This window comes from Sorghum bicolor, chromosome 2 (assembly GCF_000003195.3).
Source record: "Sorghum bicolor cultivar BTx623 chromosome 2, Sorghum_bicolor_NCBIv3, whole genome shotgun sequence".
Taxonomy (NCBI): Eukaryota; Viridiplantae; Streptophyta; class Magnoliopsida; order Poales; family Poaceae; genus Sorghum; species Sorghum bicolor.
This window is the reverse complement of record NC_012871.2, coordinates 65990261-66010175: the sequence shown is the minus strand read 5'-3', so window position 1 is coordinate 66010175 and position 19915 is coordinate 65990261. Positions and strand designations below refer to the sequence as shown.

The window sequence follows — 19915 nt, the reverse complement described above, 5'->3', positions numbered from 1 at the left end:
AGAGCTGGGGGTGGCGGAGGCCGGGGCGGCGACCGGCGTGGCGGTCAACACAGTCGGAGCGGCGGGCAGCGGGCTAAGCCATATCCGAATCACAATGAATGTTTGGGTGGCTCACAATAAGGTATGGCGAGCCCCGCAGAACAACCTCGCATCACAACTGTACGCAGTGTCCAGAAGCCACCTCATGGCCAGCCATTACCATATAAAAAAATTTGACAACTGATTCATCATAAAAAAAATAACAACTAAAAGTTATTAAAAGTTAGAGAAAAATATTTGCCATAGATTCTGTAAGCGAAGTGTGATACATTAGTAAATTTTGGTAACTAATGAAATAAAAATTAATAATTTGTCTTGCTCATTTTGACCACTAAAATTTGGCTATCAACCAATCCGTCCCACACTCCCAACGTTATAGGAGGAGATTAATTCAATTCACAAATGCATGCACATAGAAGTTAGACCTAGCATACGGTGTGCCTTCCTATCCCTGACCCTCTCAAATAGTTTAGGTGTAGCTCCGAGCACAATTACTGCGGTAAGCGAATTTGAACAAAATCGTCCGAGTAGAAACCGACTCCCTCCTCAATAACTGAAGCTTCCACCCGCCTTCCGTGCTCCGTGTCGCCCCACCACACTAGCCATGCCCCACCTTTGAACCCGCCTCGGTGTCACGCTACATAGAGCGAGCATGAGGAGTGAGGACCCGAGTGCCACCGCTGTGCCACCTAGTAGACGCTAGAGACTGAGGTATCGCCATGCACGTATGCGGCGGCGACGGTTGTGCTCGGGGCCACTACTTCGGGCGCGGCCTCCTCGCCGGGGCAACGCATGCACAGGCGCCAGAACCTTCGCTTATTGACGCGCAGCGCTTGCAGCTGGAGCTAGTGCTTGCGGCAATCACCATCATGGTCTTCGTCGCCAGTGTGTCGTACATCGCACTCAGCACCATCTTCAGCTGCTTCTACACCGGCAGGTCCCAACAACAACCCGGCAACAGTGAGATGTGGTCGCAGGCGCAGCGGTCGGTGCCTGCTGTTGTCGAGGAAACCAAGCGCGCGCTCGAGGAGATCCCCGTGGTCATGGTGCAGGTCACGCGGGACTCTAATAGCGGCAGCGGTGGTGTCGGTGCCGTCGAGGACGACGATGAGCCAAGGGAATGCGCGGTGTGTTTGGCGGAGTATGCGGGCGGGGAGGAGGTGCGCGTGCTGCCCACGTGCCGCCATGGTTTCCACCGCGAGTGCGTTGACCGCTGGCTGCTCACGCGTGCGCCCACTTGCCCTGTCTGCCGTGCCCTCATCACGCCGCACGCCGAGGGTCCCGACGCCAAGGTCTAGACTACGTCGCTGGTGATATAGGCGCGCTTCCTTAAATGACACCAATCTAGTAATGGTGTTGAGCTCGGTTTTGCTGTTAGCATTCAAATTTCAGGCAAAAGAAGGTGAGAACATTCATTAGATCAACGTTTCTTCTCCACATTTTTTTTGCTACATCAACGATGATTATATATTGTAGTTAATTAATAGGTTGTAGCAAGGTTTTGAACTATGTCAGGATGGTGTGGTACAGGCCTATTTATCATGATCCGAGTTAATTAAATCTATCCTTGTGTTTGGGAGGGCTCTCCCGACCTTTGGTTCTACTCACACCTATTCTAGCAACATTATAGATAGGCTCTTTTTCTTCGCACAAATGGGTTATATGTTCACGCACTCGTGTAACCTCTCCACATGCCGCCGCTGGAGAAGAAGGGTCCGAGAATAGGGTTCCCAATCATAGGCAGGCCTAGAAGTGAGTTTAGGTGATGGCCGCAACATGACAATGAGTTAACAAGGTCATCGTCAGATCCGTGGGTGGCAGGAGAACAGTTGGGGGGAGAGGGGTGTGGTTGTGCGTCAACTAGTTAACGAGTGATTACGACACCTGCGGTGGTAGGTCGACCCATGTAGGTCACTCGACAAGCGCTTGAGTCAACTTGTAGTTCTCTACCAATACTTGACTTTTCGTGTAGGCTATTTAGATTAAAAAACTATTTCGTCAACCTGGGCCGTTCATATGGTAGTTGGCAGTCGTATTCATTGTAGTCATATACCATTTAATCTACTGCATTGACTCATGTTGACGTCGGTTTCTAACAATTAATTTGCATGCACATCGGTTGTCCTTCTGTGGTCATGCATCGATTTATTGGATGCTAGCTCATCCCTTGAGTCGTTTTGCAGAGTTCACTGGAGAAGCCATTGGGAGATAGCTAAGGTTTGGGAGAGAAGTGAAGAGGTTTTGGTTCATCAAATTAATCTAATAGAAAGTGAGATTCATAGAGGATTTAGAGTCTATCTGTCCTTGCCAGCTCCGATCTCTTATATTTCGTTATTTGGTAGTGGGCTACACAAGGTGTTGTCCATGTATTGATCTCCGCCGTTTCTAATAGAAAAGTGAGATTCATGGAGGATTTAGAGTCTATCTCTCCTTGCTAGCTCCGACCTCTTATATTTCGTTATTTGCATGCACCAGGAAGTATAGATGATATTGTTGTTTAAACACACAAGCCGGTCGAAGATATGCTTATGCTTTTAGCAAATTAGTAGTGTCCTAATTTGGTTATTCCACTGGCCCTGGGTTATATATTTTGAAATTTTGAAACGGCAGATTGCCCTGTAACCTCTCGCGCCGCCAAGCGCGTTGAGGTGGCGAAGCGCTCCTCTGAAGAATGTGAGCCAATGAATGAAAAGCAGGAAGCAGAATACTGATATCTGTGCCTTGGTGGTCTTCACGAACTTAAATCGGAACAAAATAAATAATTTCAACTCACAACTACGGCCACACAACAAGGGATAAAGTTACCGTACTACATACCGTAATTAACCGATGGTGTATTGCATCGAATTTCCTTTTCTTTTGGTTGGCTCACCTTGGCTTCCAATTTCTGCACAGTTAACACACGCTTGGACGAGATTGCGAATCGACTTTCAGTAACACCACACCTATAGTTTAAACTCATGAATCATGCTTAAATTTGACATTTATACACGATAATAATACACAGATGAAACATCGTACATACTATAGATCATGCTACCCTACAGAATGAATCAGCCAGCGGACCATATAACATGTTTTACACACAATTTACTACAATCCACAAAAAAAAACCACCCAGACCAGACCAACGGAGAACAACAGTACATAAAGACCAATCCAATCCCAAATTAAAACCAAAACACAAAAGGGGAAGAAACTAAAAGCCAAAGCCCAGTGTCACCAGAGCGAACAAGGCCATGCACGCCGCCACTCTGCCGCTCTCACTTCTTGTTCTTGACCACCCACCGGCGCTGTCCTCCAACGGCTGCCCCTCGCCGTTGAGCAGCTGTGGCTGCTGGCCGAACACGCCCTGCCCCGCCTGCTGCTGCCCATGGCCAAAGGGGGCACCGGGCTGCCCGGCTCCCGCTCCCGCGCCGTGGACGCCGCCCGGCGCCAGCGCGTCCGGCAGCGGCGGCGAGGCTCCAAGGGGCAGCTGGTGTGGATGCCCGTGCGGGTGTGGCACGCCGACTGGAGATGGTCCCGAGAAGGGCACGCTGCCTGGTGATCCTGGCTCGCCCGATGGCGTGGTCGTCGTGCCTGGGATTGTGTCGCCGGTCGGCGGGGCGGCGAGTGGCACGCCGAAAGGTGGCAATAATGGCGTTTGAGGGCCAAAGGTGGCTGGAGCTGGAGGTGGCGACGAGTACAGCGGCTGGTCCGGCAACATGTCAGCTGGCGGGGGCGCCATCAGCGGCTGGTCCGGCGAGTCGGGAGTCGTGTAAGCTGGCGGCGGTGGCATCGACAGGTCCGGCAAGTCGGGAGACGCGGGCGGCGGTGGCAGTGGTTGTTCGGGTGCCGTGTCAACTGGCGGCTGGACCGGCAAGTCCGGCAACGTGTCGAGTGGCGGCGGCGGTGGTTGGTCTCCGACAGGAAAGTCCGTGCTCCCCGCACCAGCAAGAGTCGCTGCTGGCGGCGTCACGAGTTTTGTGCTGGCACTGGCAGTCGACGGCGGAGGGAGCGCCTCCACCGAAGGCGCGGTTGACACCGGTGGCAAGGGTGCCCCGCACTGCTGCCCCGTCCATGGCTCGCCGCTCGCCGTCCACACCGTCACACCTTCCTTGCTAACAATCTTCATGTCTCCACCGTCGTCGAGGCTCAGCGTTCCCGGATCGGCGTCGACTCCGGTGTCCCACAATGAGTGCCCTCCGGCGAAGAGCTCGAGCCCCACCGGCGAGAATGCCAGGTCGCACGCGTCAGCGCCGCCCACCGGGGTGCAGTCCGACTCCCACACGCTGCCGCTGGCGCCAGCTTGCTGGATTTGGACATAGCACGCGTCCCCTCCGTGGCCGACGGCGGCGCCATCCACGGCGCGGCGGAGGTATGCGGCGTACGATCCGGAGGGTGACGTGAGGAACGGCTGGGCGCTCTGGCCGTCGATGTCAGGAACTATGGCCGGCGCGACGGTGGCGATGACCTGCTGCTCGGCGCTCCTTGAGATGTAGTTGGATGGGATGGCAATGGAGCTGGAGATGCGCGCGAGGAGCAGGACGATGGCGAGGGAAGCCATGGTAAGATCGATCTGGTGAGCTAGGCAATGTGAGAGGGGTAGAGGGTTTTTGAAGCGAGGCAGAGGAGGGTTTGGTGCAGCTTTGTGGAGCAACTCCAGTCAGTGTAGTGGTAGTAGGAGAGTGGCGAACATTGCATGGAGCAGAGGGAATCTCAGTCCTAATCCTGTTTGGTCTAGGTTTCGGTCGGTTAAGATAGCTCATGCTAGTGTGGCTTAGTGCAATTGATTGGGAGGTCATGGGCTCATGGCATTCTTATTGTGCTCACCTGTTCCAATACATGATAGGTATATCTACTAAGCTGCCACCTGCAAAACTAAAGAAAACCAAAGCCTTTTCTTTTGTACTTCGCCGCCGATAGTTTGATAGTCTCACATAAACAAAGAGAAAACTTAAATCATGTCACCAACGAACGCCCTAATACATTTGTCGTCAAGCATGAACCTTTCTAGCAAACCAATGACAGTCGGACAGACTAATAGCATAGATACATCTAGACGACAGGAGTTATTGATGATGCACCATATATTGGTAACAATGGCCGCAACTATGAGATGAATTCACAACAGGAAGGTTTCAGGGGGGAAATGGGAAATATCATCAGTAAAAGTACATGTTTCACATACAAGTATCAAAGAGGAGTAAATTTTGGCATCGCTAAAATAACAGTCATATAATTCTAGTTTTAGCAGTACATGTTGGCAAACAGCACTAATAATCTACTATTCCAATCGTCACTTGTGCCATTCTCATACCCGAGTGCTGGTAATTTCAGACATCCAAAGTACAAATAATTTAGCTCTATGTATGATGGTCCATGCTAATCCCCATGGATTGTGTAGCGTTCCCACTTTTTTGTTGGGTCATAGATCTGCAAGGTAATTTGAGTCATTAGTGAATGAACGAAACTGTTGCCAAACCAAAGTATATCCTTGTCAGCAGAGTTGAGGTTATTAAGCATGAAAGACAGAGAAAGTTGTCAAACCTCCCATCTTGAAGCTGGGAATATATGCTTATTTTTCTCGTACCAATGCCTCTCTACAACCTTCCCCGCATGAGACTGCAGTTATCAAACATGAGTTTAGAATGCATCATATCATATGGTAAACTGGAAAAGTACAAAGACTTCACGAAACGTCAGTCACCTCATCCTTTTCTTTTGTTGCATCGGCAATGGTACGAACATCCTCATGAACGTCAAAATGGAAAAGCTGTCAACAGAAATCAGTGTCATTAAGTGTTTAAAGTCTAATGCCATGAAGAAATAATTCATCTGGAATAACAAAACAATCTCTTAAGCATCTGCAAGCAACTAAAATTACATAATCATTTGGATTCAGATCCAATATTTTTAAACTTGTGAATTAACGAGGTTAAGGAAGAAAGAAGAAACAGCTAGCCTGCCTTGATGAGATGAAAACAGTGATCATCAGTTGTAAGAAGCCAAAGATTACATAAGTGGAAACACCAATGGAAAAAAAGGAACTGCACAGTTGTTTTCCCAAAAACTAGGAAAAGCTTCAGAACAAACAACATGTTTTGAGCAGAATACATCACAAAAGAAAGAAGAATTACCGGTCCACTCTTGCCCCTCGCTTTGTTGATAATTAATTCATAAAAGCTGTGTTGCTGTCAAACAAATGAGAGAACATGGAATCAGAAAACAGTTGTCGGACTTGCTTTAACAGAACTTTGTAGACTTTTACAAGAGAATGAACACATACATGAGGGATGATAAGATCTTCCTTCACATAAAGTAGATTCTCAACAGAAGTTGTCCGTACTTCACGGAATTCAGGGGCAAGCTGCTGTTGAACGGCCCTTAGGAATTCTCCAATGCTGTCACCTTTACGGACCTGGAATAATAGTAGGCTTTGTTTTCATTGTACAGTCCACAGACAAAATCTTAGAACAGGCAAACAAGAAGCAAGTTCACCATTGATTTGATTAGACATTAACCTGGATAACTCTCCTGTGCCCAGTCCCATCCCAGTAACTGTAAGTAATTGAAAGAGGTTCATCTGGAATGTGACATAATGGTTAATCAGTTAGGAAGAAATTTTATCCAAAAAATTGTGACTCGTAGTAGATTGATTAAAGGTGAGTAGTCCTATCAGAATGTGGCAGTACTTTTGATCAATTCCTGCTCACGCAACCACTGCTTCTTCAGTCGTTCTCGTTCTGCTTGTTCCTCTGCCTCCCTTTCTCTGAAGGATCACTCTTAGCAAACAGCTTGCAGGTCAAACAAAGCTTGGAAATGGAGAATAAATCAACAATCCTAAGTGGTAGTCATAAACCAACAGAAATACCTATCGGGTAGAAAACTTGTCTCGACAGTTGGATCCTTTCCAAGTTTGACAGGGCCATTTTTCTTGGTTTCTTCTGTACAGAAATAGCAAGAATATGTTCATATTAGCTTAAGAATAGTTCTATAATTTTTTAGCAATGTCAAGAGACACTGAGAAACATTGCTGTTGAGTGTTGACACTGCACAAAGATTAAGATATTCTATGTAAAGCCCTGTGCAAGACCTGTTTAAATCACTTTGGTGTTTCTCTACAGGTGAACTATACATGAAATGATCTAAATAGCAGGATCATGATGACAACAAGGTTATTGCCACAGTTGCATCAATCAAACTTCATTTCATCAGCAAGTTAACAACTGAAGCAAAGTTTAAAGAAATGTTTGACACAGAAGTAAGATCTCGAAAGTAACACAACAGGAAAAACAAACACATAAAACAATGCTTCACAAAAATTTGAAAACTGTGAGGCAAAACACAATTATCAGAAGGAAACTAGTACATGACCAAAGAATATACAGATGTGGTACATTTAATATCGTTCATCGACTACATCACGGCTATGCTAAGAAATGAAACATGAAATCATAAGCTACAACCAGCCCACACAAGTGGGTAATATAGAAACAAAAGCCACAAAAAAAACTTGGTCAATGCAATAGAAAGAGATGTGTGCAGTGCAACCCCAAAATGAACAGATCTGCTTGAGAAATGCACATAAATGGGGTAAGAAAACAAATAATAGTAAGACCACAGATAGGTTAGAAGGACCATACGTTTCTCAAAATCATCTTCATCACTTCCATTCTCAATGTCGTCAAAAAAAGATAAGCGTGGATCACCCTTCACTCTCCTCTTTTTCCTTTTCTGCATTTGCAATTCTTCTTCTCTGAAACACACAACACATTATTGTTTGGCTGAGGGAAGGGATAGAAAGATACTTATGATTTTACCAGGCTTGAATTCAAAGTTCAAACTCACTCTTGTTGCAGCTTTTGAAGTTTCTCTTTCTCTTCCTCCTCGATCTTGGTTCGAATGTTAACCCTCTACTCGGGCAGAAGGACAACATATTAGATGGAAAATCCCAGTTTTCAACAAATAAGCCGGCAGATAATGATGTATGTATGTATGTATGAATGAATTGGCTAATTACCTTCTCGACATACTGCTCCCTGGTGACGAGACCAACTGTTTCCTTCTTAAATGCAGTCTCAAGAATCTGAACGCAACAGCAATTAACATTACATTAGCAAAATTTAAGGGTATATACACGACCTACAGTAACAGCCTACTTACAGAAATTCAAATAATTTCTAAACGAGAGAAGAGGCGTATACATGGTGTAGAAGTAAAAGACATACACGACATCAAAACAAAAGAAACCATATCAATTGATCAATTCAGCAACAAAAGCTATGTGTGGAAAAGCTACTCGAAAGTGAATACTGAACCGTACAGGGTAAACTAAACAGAACACAAATCTCGTGTTGATTTTGCTAAATCAAAAGTAGAGCTAACTATCCAGCAAAAATTACAGGGGATTACAAGAGAAAATACACGAATCCTGAACGACTGTGGAGACAGGTGAGTCAGTGTCTCTTTCCCTTGCTCGTAGCTTGGTGCATCGACAGGATTAAGGATGTGGTAGGCAGACGGACAGGAGGGGAGGAACGCGAAGCGCGCGGCCGTGACGGCGATTACCTCGGAGGTGCTGGAGCCGAACTGGAGGAGGCCGGGCTGCCCGTCCGCGGACTTGTTCTTGAGCTCCTCGATCTTGCGGCGCTCCGCCTCGCGCTGCTTCTCCAGCCGCCGGATCTTCACCGCGTCCTGCGCCGTCCCCACGTACCCATCGCCGAACCCCGACATCCTCGCCTCTCGTGAGGGAGACTTCCCCCTCGACCTTCTCCTCCTAGGTCCGTCAGAGCGGAGTTGCCAGCTGCGGCGGAACGCGCGGCGGCCGGACGGAGGGCGGAGACGGCCCGCCGGAACAGAGCTCTGGTGCCTGGTGGACGCTTCGGGCGAGCCGGCGAGGGCGAGCCACCTGCAACTGCGGGCCTGTGGCACCGAGCCGCCGGGGTGCTTAGGTACGTGGGCCCAACCGACTTACAATTCTTCACCCGGATTAAGTTGGGCCACATCTTATTGAGGCCCATAACAGCCCAACAGGAAACAGACGACTGCCTCGTCGTCGAGTTTGCACTCATTTTATTTCAATCCGAGAAAAAGCTTACGCTTATTCAGTGAAACAGCATATACTGATCGCCATTCAAAAAGAGGAGAGAGAGTTTAAAAAAAATAGAGAGATGGAATTCGCAAAAAAAAAAGATCGCCAAGTAATAGGGCACAACGATTTAACTACTACTTTCGAGAAGACGAGAATGACCCAATAACAAAAACAGGGAGAAGTTTATAACAGCCATACACGAACATATGTATGTTAACAAACAGGCCAGGTCTACCTCGGATATATTAAAGTTCTAAATTATAGGGTATTTTTTCACCCTAAGCCAAATTTCTTTAGTTTTAACTATGCTTATTTGAACTTATGCATGTTTGATGTATTATTTTTCTAAAAAACCAGTCAAAATTAAAAGAAATTTGGCCTAGGATAAACCTAAATTTTAACGATAAAAAGACGCATAGCATAAATGATTCAGAATCTTGTTGCCAATGGATCGACAACAAGCGACGGCAGGCATAGGCGAAGAATTCAGCTCCTTGACGAATCAGACGACAGCTCCTGGTCCACCTTGGCTTCCGCGAGGACCTGCAACCAGCCACAGCATCACAGTATCCAGTTCAGTCTTCAGACATGAGATAATCTCCCTTACCAACCATATATATAGCACGAGAAGCAACGATCAAAGCTGAAGAAATGATGCAGAGTACGTATGTGTAATAAATAATAATCGATACCTGCTGCATGTTTGGCAGCGGCCTCCTTTCGCTTGGCCATCCTCCTGCTCCTCCGCTCCCTGGCCTCGGCCGCCGCAGCTTGGTGGCGGCGGCCGCCGCCGCCCGTGGCGCCAGCGCCAGCGCCGAGCGCCTCCTCCTGGACTGGCCTGCGAACCTGATGCGTGCTCAGCCCAGCCCCAGACGGGGAAACCGCTCCAAGAGCCACCAAAACGTCTTTGAGGGTAACGAAGCGCGCGCCACGCTCCGCCTGTCCATCTCCCAGCATATCTTCAGCGACTTCGTCGACGATAATTTTGCTGACGGTCTGCTTGTCGAGGATGCCGGCCTCCCAGAGGAACTCCTCGAAGGTCAGCTTGCCCGTCACCCGCGGCGCCTGCGCCTGGGCCGAGCCAGGGCGCTGCTGCACTGGAGGTGGTGGAGGCGCCCAGGCCAGCATGGGGCGTTGGAGGATATGCGCGTCCTGCGGTGGTGGCGGCAGAAGGTGGTAGCCGCTGTCGACGTGGGGGTGGGACTGGAGAGCGGCGGCGTAGCGAGGAGCTGGAGGAGCCTGCGGCGGCGGCGGCGGCACCGGCTGGGCCTGGAACCAGCCGTGGGCGTAGTTGTTGTTGGGCTGGAAAGGCTGGTACGGCAAGGTGTTTATGGCCGCCACGCGCGCCGCTAGCTCATTGCCATGCAGCGGCGGCTGCACAGCCGCCGCCTTGCCACTGAAGTGTTGGAATGGCATCGCGTTCGGCACAGCAGCCTGTGGCATGGTCCAGTGGGGTCGTTGGCTCTCCGGCTGGAACTGGAAAGTCTGTGGCGCCACGGCCGCCGGCGGCGGCACCAGCGTGTCGGCGGCATTAGGATGGCCATGGCCTAGCTGCGGAGCCCTTGCGACGATGGAAGCCTCCCATTGGTTCTCCTGGAAAAGGGCTTGACTTGCCTGAGCGCCGATGATTGCCGGAGTAGGAAAAGACGGCGTGAAGTGGGCCGACAGGTTGCTTGGGCGAGCCATGTTTCCTCCTTGTTCACCTTGATGCGCCATGTCTCCGGATTTGAGAGCTGCTTCGACGGCAGAAAAAGAATACACACAGGCAAAATAAAACAATGAGCGGAAGATCGAGAGACATTCTTCGAAATTATTATTTCTCCGTTCACGAATGATGATACGCAAGAGCAGCTCCAGAGTGCATGCATGCGAAACAATACGAAGTGGAGAGAGAGAAACAGATAAACATTAAGGTTCAATGCTTGTTTTTGATTTGATGCAAGAGTAATAGAATATTTTTGAAAGAAAGAGCAATAGAATATTAGTTTCGCTTATGCTGATATGCAAAAGACAAGGTAGGTGATATGTGTGATATCTACTTGTTTATTGTTTGATGTGGGAGCCACGGGTTTTCCACGGGTGAAAAAACGAACTGCCCACTGTACCAATGGTCCTTCCCCTTGCAAATGATCAAATGGTTGTATTCGTGGTTTGACACATTCACCTCTTTAATTGGGAACGCGTTGCCGAGCTCTCACGGTGGCCACGTTAGTAAAAAAATTTCGACCGTTTGATCCTGTATTTACGGCTCTTGTTTCACCCTCCCATCTATGTACCGTGGCTTTCTAGATTTCTCCCGAACCCACACATCGGCAAAAAAACACGGCCTTTCCCCTCCTCTCCTCACGTTCTTTCCCTCTCTCTCGGCACAGCCATGGCGGCGGCGGCCCTCCTCCGCCTCCCTCCCCTTCCTCCCGCGGCAACGGCAGGGCGACAGGCGATGGTGCAGTGCAGCAGCGGCATCCTCCCTCCTCCGCCTGGGCGGTCAAAGGCGCCCCTGGGGCAAAGCAGGCGCCCTCCTCCTCGTCCTTTCCCCTCGTGCGCTGGGCACCGTCGATGGCCGCCGGTGGCCACCGGCGTCGCTTGCCCCCAGTGCTGCCTCCTCCATCTACTCCGTGTGTATTCATGTGCTGCAGGTGCTACAGGAAACTCTAGCAGTCTGGGCTAGGGGTCGCGGTGGTCTAGCTTCAACTCAATCCCCGGCGGTGGTGCCCTTCTCCAGTGTGGACGCGCTCGCCGGCGGCAGCAGCGGTGGCTACCAGGTTGTTGCCCCTCTGTCGATTGTGTGGGCGATAAGGTAACCTCCCATCTCCTCCCTCTCTCTCCGTCTTTTTTACTGGATGTCTGGGTGGTAGGAGCCAAAATTATTGGTGCAGTTACCAAATTTTGGTGAGATTTTTTTCCTATATTTTTTATACAACTGATGCAAATCTATTTCTAGATGCTCACCTCCCTTCAATCACTCACAATGTTCCTCAAGTGCTGCATTAGTGAATACCCAGGGCTGTACAAACCAATCAAATTTATTCATGTATGTTCCTCAATATTAGATTTCCACATTTGAGACTAAGGTTTTAAACAAGTTAAGAAATTTTGGATAGGTCAAAGCTTACTATAGCAGATGGAATGGTTTTCTTCCTTTCAAATTTGTGTCTGAATGTTCTGTATAGACATGTATATTTTTTATTAACATTTATTCCAGATTGAGAAGTGAGTGCTCTTTGTTCATGTTCCAGATAAGAACTAATTTCTTTGAGCTAATTCTAGAAAAGGGTTTTATTTTGCAAGGCAATCATGGTGCAGGCTCACATTTAGCTTCGTCTCATATTGATTTCTTCTTTTCAAAACTGTGCTTGAATGTTCTCTGTACACATGTATGTTTTTTTTAATCTGTTTCAGTTTGAGAAGCGAGTGCTCTTTGTTCATGTTCCAGATAAGAACTAATTTGTTTGAGCTAATTCTAGAAAATGGTTTTATTTAAGGCAATCATGGTGCAGGCTCACATTTAGCTTTGTCCCATATTGGCCACCATAGAATTAGACTTAAATATTTGCTATGGCAAAACATGTTTTAGAATCATTTTACCTATTTAATTTTAGCATCTATCTTTACTTCTGTGAGCGAAGTAATTCACTATTACTGGGAAATGTTTGGTTGCTTCTTATATGTGCACTATATACTTATAACAAGCCGAACAAAACTTTGCTTCTTGGAGGCCATGGTTAGAGAGAGTTTGTTTACCTGTAGCACATTAGCAGAGTGCCTAACAGTACGAAGCAATTTATAAATATTAAAAAGTTTACAAGGATTACAAGGATTAGCTTCTATATATGTAGGCATTGCCTCACCTTATGATTACTAATTATCTAATAGTGTGCCAGATATTTGATAGCTTTTGTACATCAGCTAAGATGAATCCTTATATATTTCTATACGACCACCTGGTTTCCATGGCTCCATTTTTTAATGAATAAATAGTAAATACATTTTTTAAGATGTACGCTCTTTATTACATTATGTCCCTTTTAGCTAGCTTGTTGGTCACAGGTAATTTTCAATGTTGAACCCCTTCTTGATTTGTGCAATATAAGTATTGCATGAACTGCCATGATTTTGTACCATCTACAACACCTGCTATTTATTTTTTAGACTAGCAGCTACAACCCTGTCATTTATTTGCTACTGATAAAAATGCATAGTCAGAGTTTTTTGAGTAGCTCACCTTATTATTACCAGTGATTTGATGGTGTGTTAGAGATTTTATACCTTTTCCATGTCATCTGAAATGGAACTGTACTTTTTGTTTAGTGAATTTACCCTAACAATGCCCGGAATTTTTTTGCTGGTCCACATCGGTGACAGGTCATCTTCGGCTTTTCTTATTGGTCCACCTCTGCATAGGGCATTTGTTTGGCTGTGGTTTTTTCACGTCGTCTAAAAAACTATGTCCACATGCTGCTCTCCTATCGCCGCTCCACCCCTGTTGAACACCTCTTTCCGATATTCTTAGCGGTTGGCATTTGCCATTTTCCCCTCTCTTCAGCTTGTGATGAAAATTTTATATCTATTGCTCAATGATATGATCTGATGTTCAGCCGCTTGTGAGGTACCTGGCATGACTGTTGCTTATATCATACAATTTGTCAGCATGCCTTGAAGGCTGAAGCTCCAAGTAGATGAACAAATGATGATTGCTATGCTTCTGAGGCCTCTAGAAATCATGTCTTTGTTTACAAAAAACATTCTTGCCTTCTTCATTGCTGCAACATACTTTTGCTGTGATTGTTAATTCACAAAGTCTTTTCCGAAATCCTTGGTAGTGTCATTAACTTTGCAATACCAATATTACCTATTCATGATCTATCTCTGTAGAGTACCTCATTTATCGACTTTGTGGAAATTAGTCCCAATATGGTTTTGAGGCTCCTGTTGTAGTGGTAACTTTTTTTTACAAAAAATGTTCACTATACCGGTTTAAGGTTGTGTGATGTCGCCTTTGAAAGATTATGGCTTACATTTGTTACGTAAATAATAGTCCATTGCCTACTTCAGATTTATGGTGTGCAGACTGTAGCACAATATCTTTTATTAGTCCAAACTTCACCCATGAAAGGGAACATTCAAGTGCATTTAAATCTTAAATTAGAGCCTTTTTAGTAACCTAATCTTGCTAAGTCCAATAGTTAGCGTGCAGTGCTAGGCTGCCATCTGTCGAATTCTTCCTGCTGCTCATATCTTCATAGGGTGAGTACTCTCCTTTTTCTATATCACCAAAGTATGTGTTGATTTTTCATCATGTGCACCATTCCGGTTGATTTTAGCACCTACTCTGTTTGTATAGATTCACAATTTTGGATGGATCATATGGCGCTGCAGCTTTGTCAGCACCCTGCTTGGATATCCTGCATGGCATCGCCCAGACCGGTCATGCGTCAATCCCTTTTCTTCTTCGTCCTTAGGGTTATTTCCAATCTTGTTAGTCCTAATGAAATTAGATACTATCTTATTGCTCCTAATAAAATAAGATTCTCCGTTCTAAATTATAAGTTGTTTTGACTTTTTGGGTATATCTATTTTGCTATGTGTCTAGATATAATATGTCCTGATGCATAGCAAAATGGATGAACCAAAAAAGTCAAAGCAACTTTGAAATAGAGGAAATACTTGCCTGCTTGACGGGGCTTCAAGGCTTGTCAATTTACTTTTGATTATGAATATCGGCCAGTTTGACATGAGTTTGTTTCTTTTGTTGTGCTTTCGATTTCCAGCTCTTGGTTAGCCTTGAAGAAATATGGACCGGTGTTATTGTTGACTGCTTCTGAATGGCTGCGCCGAAGATTTGGCATCATAGCTGCCTCTTCAACGAGGTGAGGTTTTGTATGCCTTCCATTTAATGTAGACCTAGACCATAAAAGTAGATAAATTTGGTTGAGCCTATGAATTTCTCTATCATGTGATACACTTGCAACCAATTACCTATAGTTAAATATTGTGTGTGTTTCTGTGCCCTCTTGCATACTTTTACGTACAGGGTGACAGTCAACGAACGGGTAATCAACACCACAACAAATAATTGTCAACAATTCCTTAATTGTTGTTATACTTTATTAGTTTATAACATACCAAAGAGCCTGATACCAGGATATTCATTTGGATCCTTACTTTATTTCCCCAGGCAATTATCAAATCTCACTGTCTTGACCAATTCATAGAAGCAGTTCAGGGAATGTACGACATGTACTTGACCAAAAGGATGAGAGGGATATAAAAGTTGAATTGTGTGTTAACCTTGAATTAAACAGCTTATTGACTTGAACTGTACAAGATCTTTTCAAGTCATCAGCTCCACATATTTGCAAGAGTAGTTGTTGCTCTTCAAAATGCTGAAAATCCATGTACATATGTCACTATAGTTACGATCTTCCACTGTCACTCATATATATATATATAGTTTGTCCTCTTTTGTCCTGCGCGCCATTCCTACTAGTAGAATTCTATTCGACGTTACACACTGGAGCTGGAGCTACTCTAATGGCATCTCCATCAGATCTCTTATACTCACCTCTATCTGTTAAATATAGATCTTCTATCACATCTATTTTTTCGCGAACAAGATCTCTTATAACATCTCTTAACTTTATTTTTTTATCTTTATATTCTTTAGGGTATCTTCTAAGTCCACCACCATCTCTCAAAAAAAAAGAGAAGACCACTCCATCTCCTAAATCGATGAGATTCTAGTAATCTGCTGGCGCAAAGGTCTCTCATATCCTATTCTGAGAGATCTCTTATAAGTGATTATAGGGGGACAAGGAACAAAAATGATCTGGTGGAGATGCTCTAAGAGACCTGTACTTTTTCGGTAAGGAGAACAACAAACATTTTATAAGCTACAAGGACTAACTTTTCTTAAACAACCTGACAAGAGAATTGCCGGCTGTATTTTTTTTTTAAAAAGATAGTCAGTCATATTTGGGACAAGCAAAACCTCAATTTGTCTGAAGTCATGATGATGTTTAAGTTTTAGGGCTCTCGGCCAAAATTAAATTAACACAACACATTTTAAAAAAATAATATCAGATAGATCAGAGGCTTGTTTAGTTGGTTGGAAGTAAGATCGAGCATCCTACCCGATCGCTTTTGGGTTGGGTGCCCAAATCCTTCTTGCACAACAATGTTAGCTAGAAAAAATCAAAGGTACCAATTTTTTTTATAAAAAAGTACCTTCGAGAAAAAAAAGGAGATAGTTACCACTATCCTTATAGCATACACCCCAAGTTTGGTTCGGGTGTTGGTAACATGATTTTTTAAATAGAGGGTAATAATTCCTGTTATGTGGTGTTTGTTTTCAGGGCCACGTGTAATCGGATCGCGATGTTATCGAATATGGTCGGTTACCACTATCTTTATAGCATACACCCCAATTTTGGTTCGGGTGTTGGTAACATGATTTTTTATGGAGGGTAATAATTCCTGTTGTGTGGTGTTTGTTTCAAGGCCACGTGTAATCAAATCGCGACGTTATCAAATATGGCCCTTCTTCACAAAGGCGATAACGCTCTCACCATGACATTATCCAATCCTGAGTATCATCTCTGCTAACTCACTATAACTCCGTCTTGTCGTTTGGTCACACGGTCGTTTTGGTGAGAATTAAGAAAGCAAGAAACGACAAGATACATGTAAATCGACTGTGCGAGAAAAAATGGAGATAGGTACCACTATCCTTCTAGCATACACCCAAGACTTTAGATAGTATTTGGTTTGGATGGTAACATAATTTTTTTTATGGAGATAGATCTTGTTGCGTGGCCTTTGTGTTTAGGGCCACGCAGTGGCGAAGCTAGAGCAAATTAGAGGGTGGTGCACTTGCCTTATGGGTGCATAGATTTGTATTATACCGGGTGTATATATAGTGGAATTTTACAAAAATCTATTGTTTTCACGAATTTGGGAGGTGCATCTGCACCCACTCTCATATACATAGCTTCGCCCCTGGGGCCACGTGTAATCGGATCGCAACGTTATCGAATATGGGCCTTCACAAAAGTGATAACACTCCCACCACGACGTTATCCAATACCGAGTACTTTCTCTGCTAGCTCACCACGACTCCATCTTGTCCACACGGTTGTTCGGGTGAATTAAGGAAGCAAGAAACGGTAAGATACATGTAAATCGACTCAGCAGCTTCTTTGTTCATGTTACCAAAGCTAACCAAACAAATCAAATAATTGCTTACCATGTTTACTTTAGCGCCATTTATCCAATCCCATTGTGTTTTTGTTTCCTTGTCCCAACCAAACATTGTGTTATTCATAGCCTAATTTCGAGTGAAAAATTAATAACTGCCCTAAGGGGATGCATTCTAGGGGTTTTTTCCCCACGTATTTCCCCACAAACTTTGACGAATTAGTGAACAAAGTTTTACTCAAAAATACTTTTGCATATTTTATTAGGACAATAACTTCGTGGCAACGCTGAGGAAAGAAAAAATGTCGTTTTTCTCATGGCAATAACTTCTCACAACACTATGACGCGATCTTTTTGGAAACCAAAACTTTCATGAAGCTACATCTGAACTTGAAGCAATTAAAATTATACTGCTCTCCGTTTAAAAAATTGTAATGAACAAAATCTTTCATGTGTTTCATCTAAGCGATTTTTTAGCTTATTAGGGAACTTTAGATCTCCTGCTTATTAACCGGAAAAGCACAAGCGCCTAGGCTAGGAAGATGAGAAGGCTCAAATCTGGTTCCCGGTCAGGTGAAACCTAGATCTCATCACCACGGAGAACGCGAGAGCTCCTCTCCACTATAGTTGTAAGGTTTTCAAAAAATGAAAATTTTCATAGAGACCTGAAAAGTAAACTGGAACATAGGGGAGAGCAACCGTAAGAACATACCCGATTGCAGTCTTGCTCGCCCAAATCAGTCACACCACCTTTCCCTTGCGTTTTTGTGCAATAGTTTTTAAGAGATATAAGAGGAGCGATGAGCTTCTAATCTGGGATCACTTCTGTTTTATAGACTGCCAGTCCACCCTCTTGGTTGAAAAGGTGATGTATCTGTTTGTTTCTAATTAATTTCAGCTTGTTCTTATGCAAGTAATTGAGCTGTGAGCCTGTGGGCTAGTCACAGTGGCAGTGGACCGTCGATCGTACATGTCACACCGATCTAACGACCGAGAAAACATATCACCCCACCCACCACCAACTAAGGCCTTGTTTAGTTTCTGAAGGAAAAAATTTCGCGACACTGTAGTATTTTTGTTTGTTTGTGATAATTATTGTCCAATCATGGACTAACTAGGCTCAAAAGATTCATCTCGTCAATTCCGACCAAACTGTGCAATTAGTTTTTATCTATATTTAATACTCTATGCATGCGTCTAAAGATTCGATGTGATGGAGAATCTTGAAATTTTTTGCGTTTTTTGGTGGAAGTAAACAAGGCCTAATATTATAACATCCCCAACGGCTAACATGTTGCTAGCTCGGAGTACCAGTTAACCAATCAGACTGGGAGAATTAGAAAATTTACTTCGCTAGCGAGAGCGCAAGAGCCTAGCTCGCACGTGTTCCTAAGTTTTCTCAGTGTCGCGTTCGATTTCTAGTTTTCTTTTCGTTTTTACAGTTTCTAGCTAACACGTTAGACGCGCTGCTAGGATGCCTTAGCATCCAAAGAACGAAGAGCCTCCTGAAGCGTTCTACAAGAATTAAAGAGTGGTCCCCAGGCATCTCAGTGGTCAATGGTAATGTATATAAATCCTCTACAAAGTATACTTGCTAGGAGGCCATGATATATCCTAAAAGTCTATCTCTCACAATTAATTTTCATCTTTTGTATATCTACACCTAAACACATTAATTTGAGATTATCTAAGTATATCGCAGTGCATTAATTTGAGTTCATCTAATTATATATTGAGGCATAAGGGCATACAAAAACCATAGGCAGCCCACTAGTTCTTGTCATATTACACATAGACAACTAAACAGATAGTATATATAGTAGACCATCTATTTGATTATCTATAGTATTTAATGCATGGATACATCCATGATCAAGCATGAATAAAATCTTAATATACTGTTTTGTTGCTTCTTTGATATAAGTAAGACGAACATCTATCCCATGGATGCTAAATCGGTCACACATTATGACACTAGCAACAAAGTGCAAAATTGCACACACTATGACACTAGCAACAAATGCAAGATTGCGCAAGCTACATGTGGCCAAAACATGCAAGGTCTAAAATGGCAAGGCTGATTCGACGCTAGTTATTCACCACAAACATATCCACAAACTCCTTCTAGGAAAACCCGTTAGAGAGACACAAAGCGGGAGTATACTAGGATTTGCAAAGCCACCTAAAATATCAGCAAATCTTACCGAGAGACGTGCTGGACAGTAAGAGTAAGGGGTTGGAAGAGATTGGGGTTTAAAAGGGTAAAACCGATATAGATTTATTTTTTGATCGATTCGATAGATGGATCTCTCAACCGGCTCTCATCCACTTATATAAATAGAGGGGCAGTCTTATCTCACTAAAAAACATGTTCACACGCAATTTATAAGTTTTCCACAAGATTGGATGAGTTTCCAACAAGAAAATCTTGAAACCCCCTCGAACTACCAAAACTGGACTGGACTATTTTTTAGCGGCCTCCCAAACTGCCTCATAAGTTCATCGGTTTTATAGGAATAACTTGCTTTATTCTATGAAAAATTGACAATCATGTATATCCTTGCCCGCACGTACATAACAAACTTGGATCACCATGCCATGCCAGTATAA

General features: G+C 44.6%; 3 protein-coding genes across 3 annotated transcripts; 1 reads left to right on the top strand and 2 right to left on the bottom strand.

Annotated features, from left to right (window-relative positions):
- On the top strand, window positions 759-1337 carry LOC8063313 (probable E3 ubiquitin-protein ligase ATL44). Its single transcript, XM_002462692.1, has one exon. The coding sequence runs from the start codon at window positions 759-761 to the stop codon at window positions 1335-1337; it is 579 nt and encodes a 192-aa protein (XP_002462737.1).
- Window positions 3184-4998, bottom strand: LOC8066940 (basic proline-rich protein). The gene has a single exon (XM_002460529.2). It carries the CDS (start codon window positions 4583-4585, stop codon window positions 3239-3241), a length of 1347 nt encoding a protein of 448 aa, XP_002460574.1. The 5' UTR covers window positions 4586-4998; the 3' UTR covers window positions 3184-3238.
- LOC110433128 (protein XAP5 CIRCADIAN TIMEKEEPER) lies at window positions 5158-8940 on the bottom strand. Its single transcript, XM_021454807.1, has 12 exons — window positions 8590-8940; window positions 8042-8107; window positions 7870-7934; window positions 7665-7777; window positions 6893-6965; window positions 6714-6790; window positions 6543-6604; window positions 6308-6439; window positions 6159-6212; window positions 5729-5794; window positions 5569-5643; window positions 5158-5454 (listed from the first exon to the last, which is right to left on the bottom strand). The coding sequence occupies exons 1-12, from the start codon at window positions 8752-8754 to the stop codon at window positions 5404-5406; spliced, it is 999 nt and encodes a 332-aa protein (XP_021310482.1). The 5' UTR covers window positions 8755-8940; the 3' UTR covers window positions 5158-5403.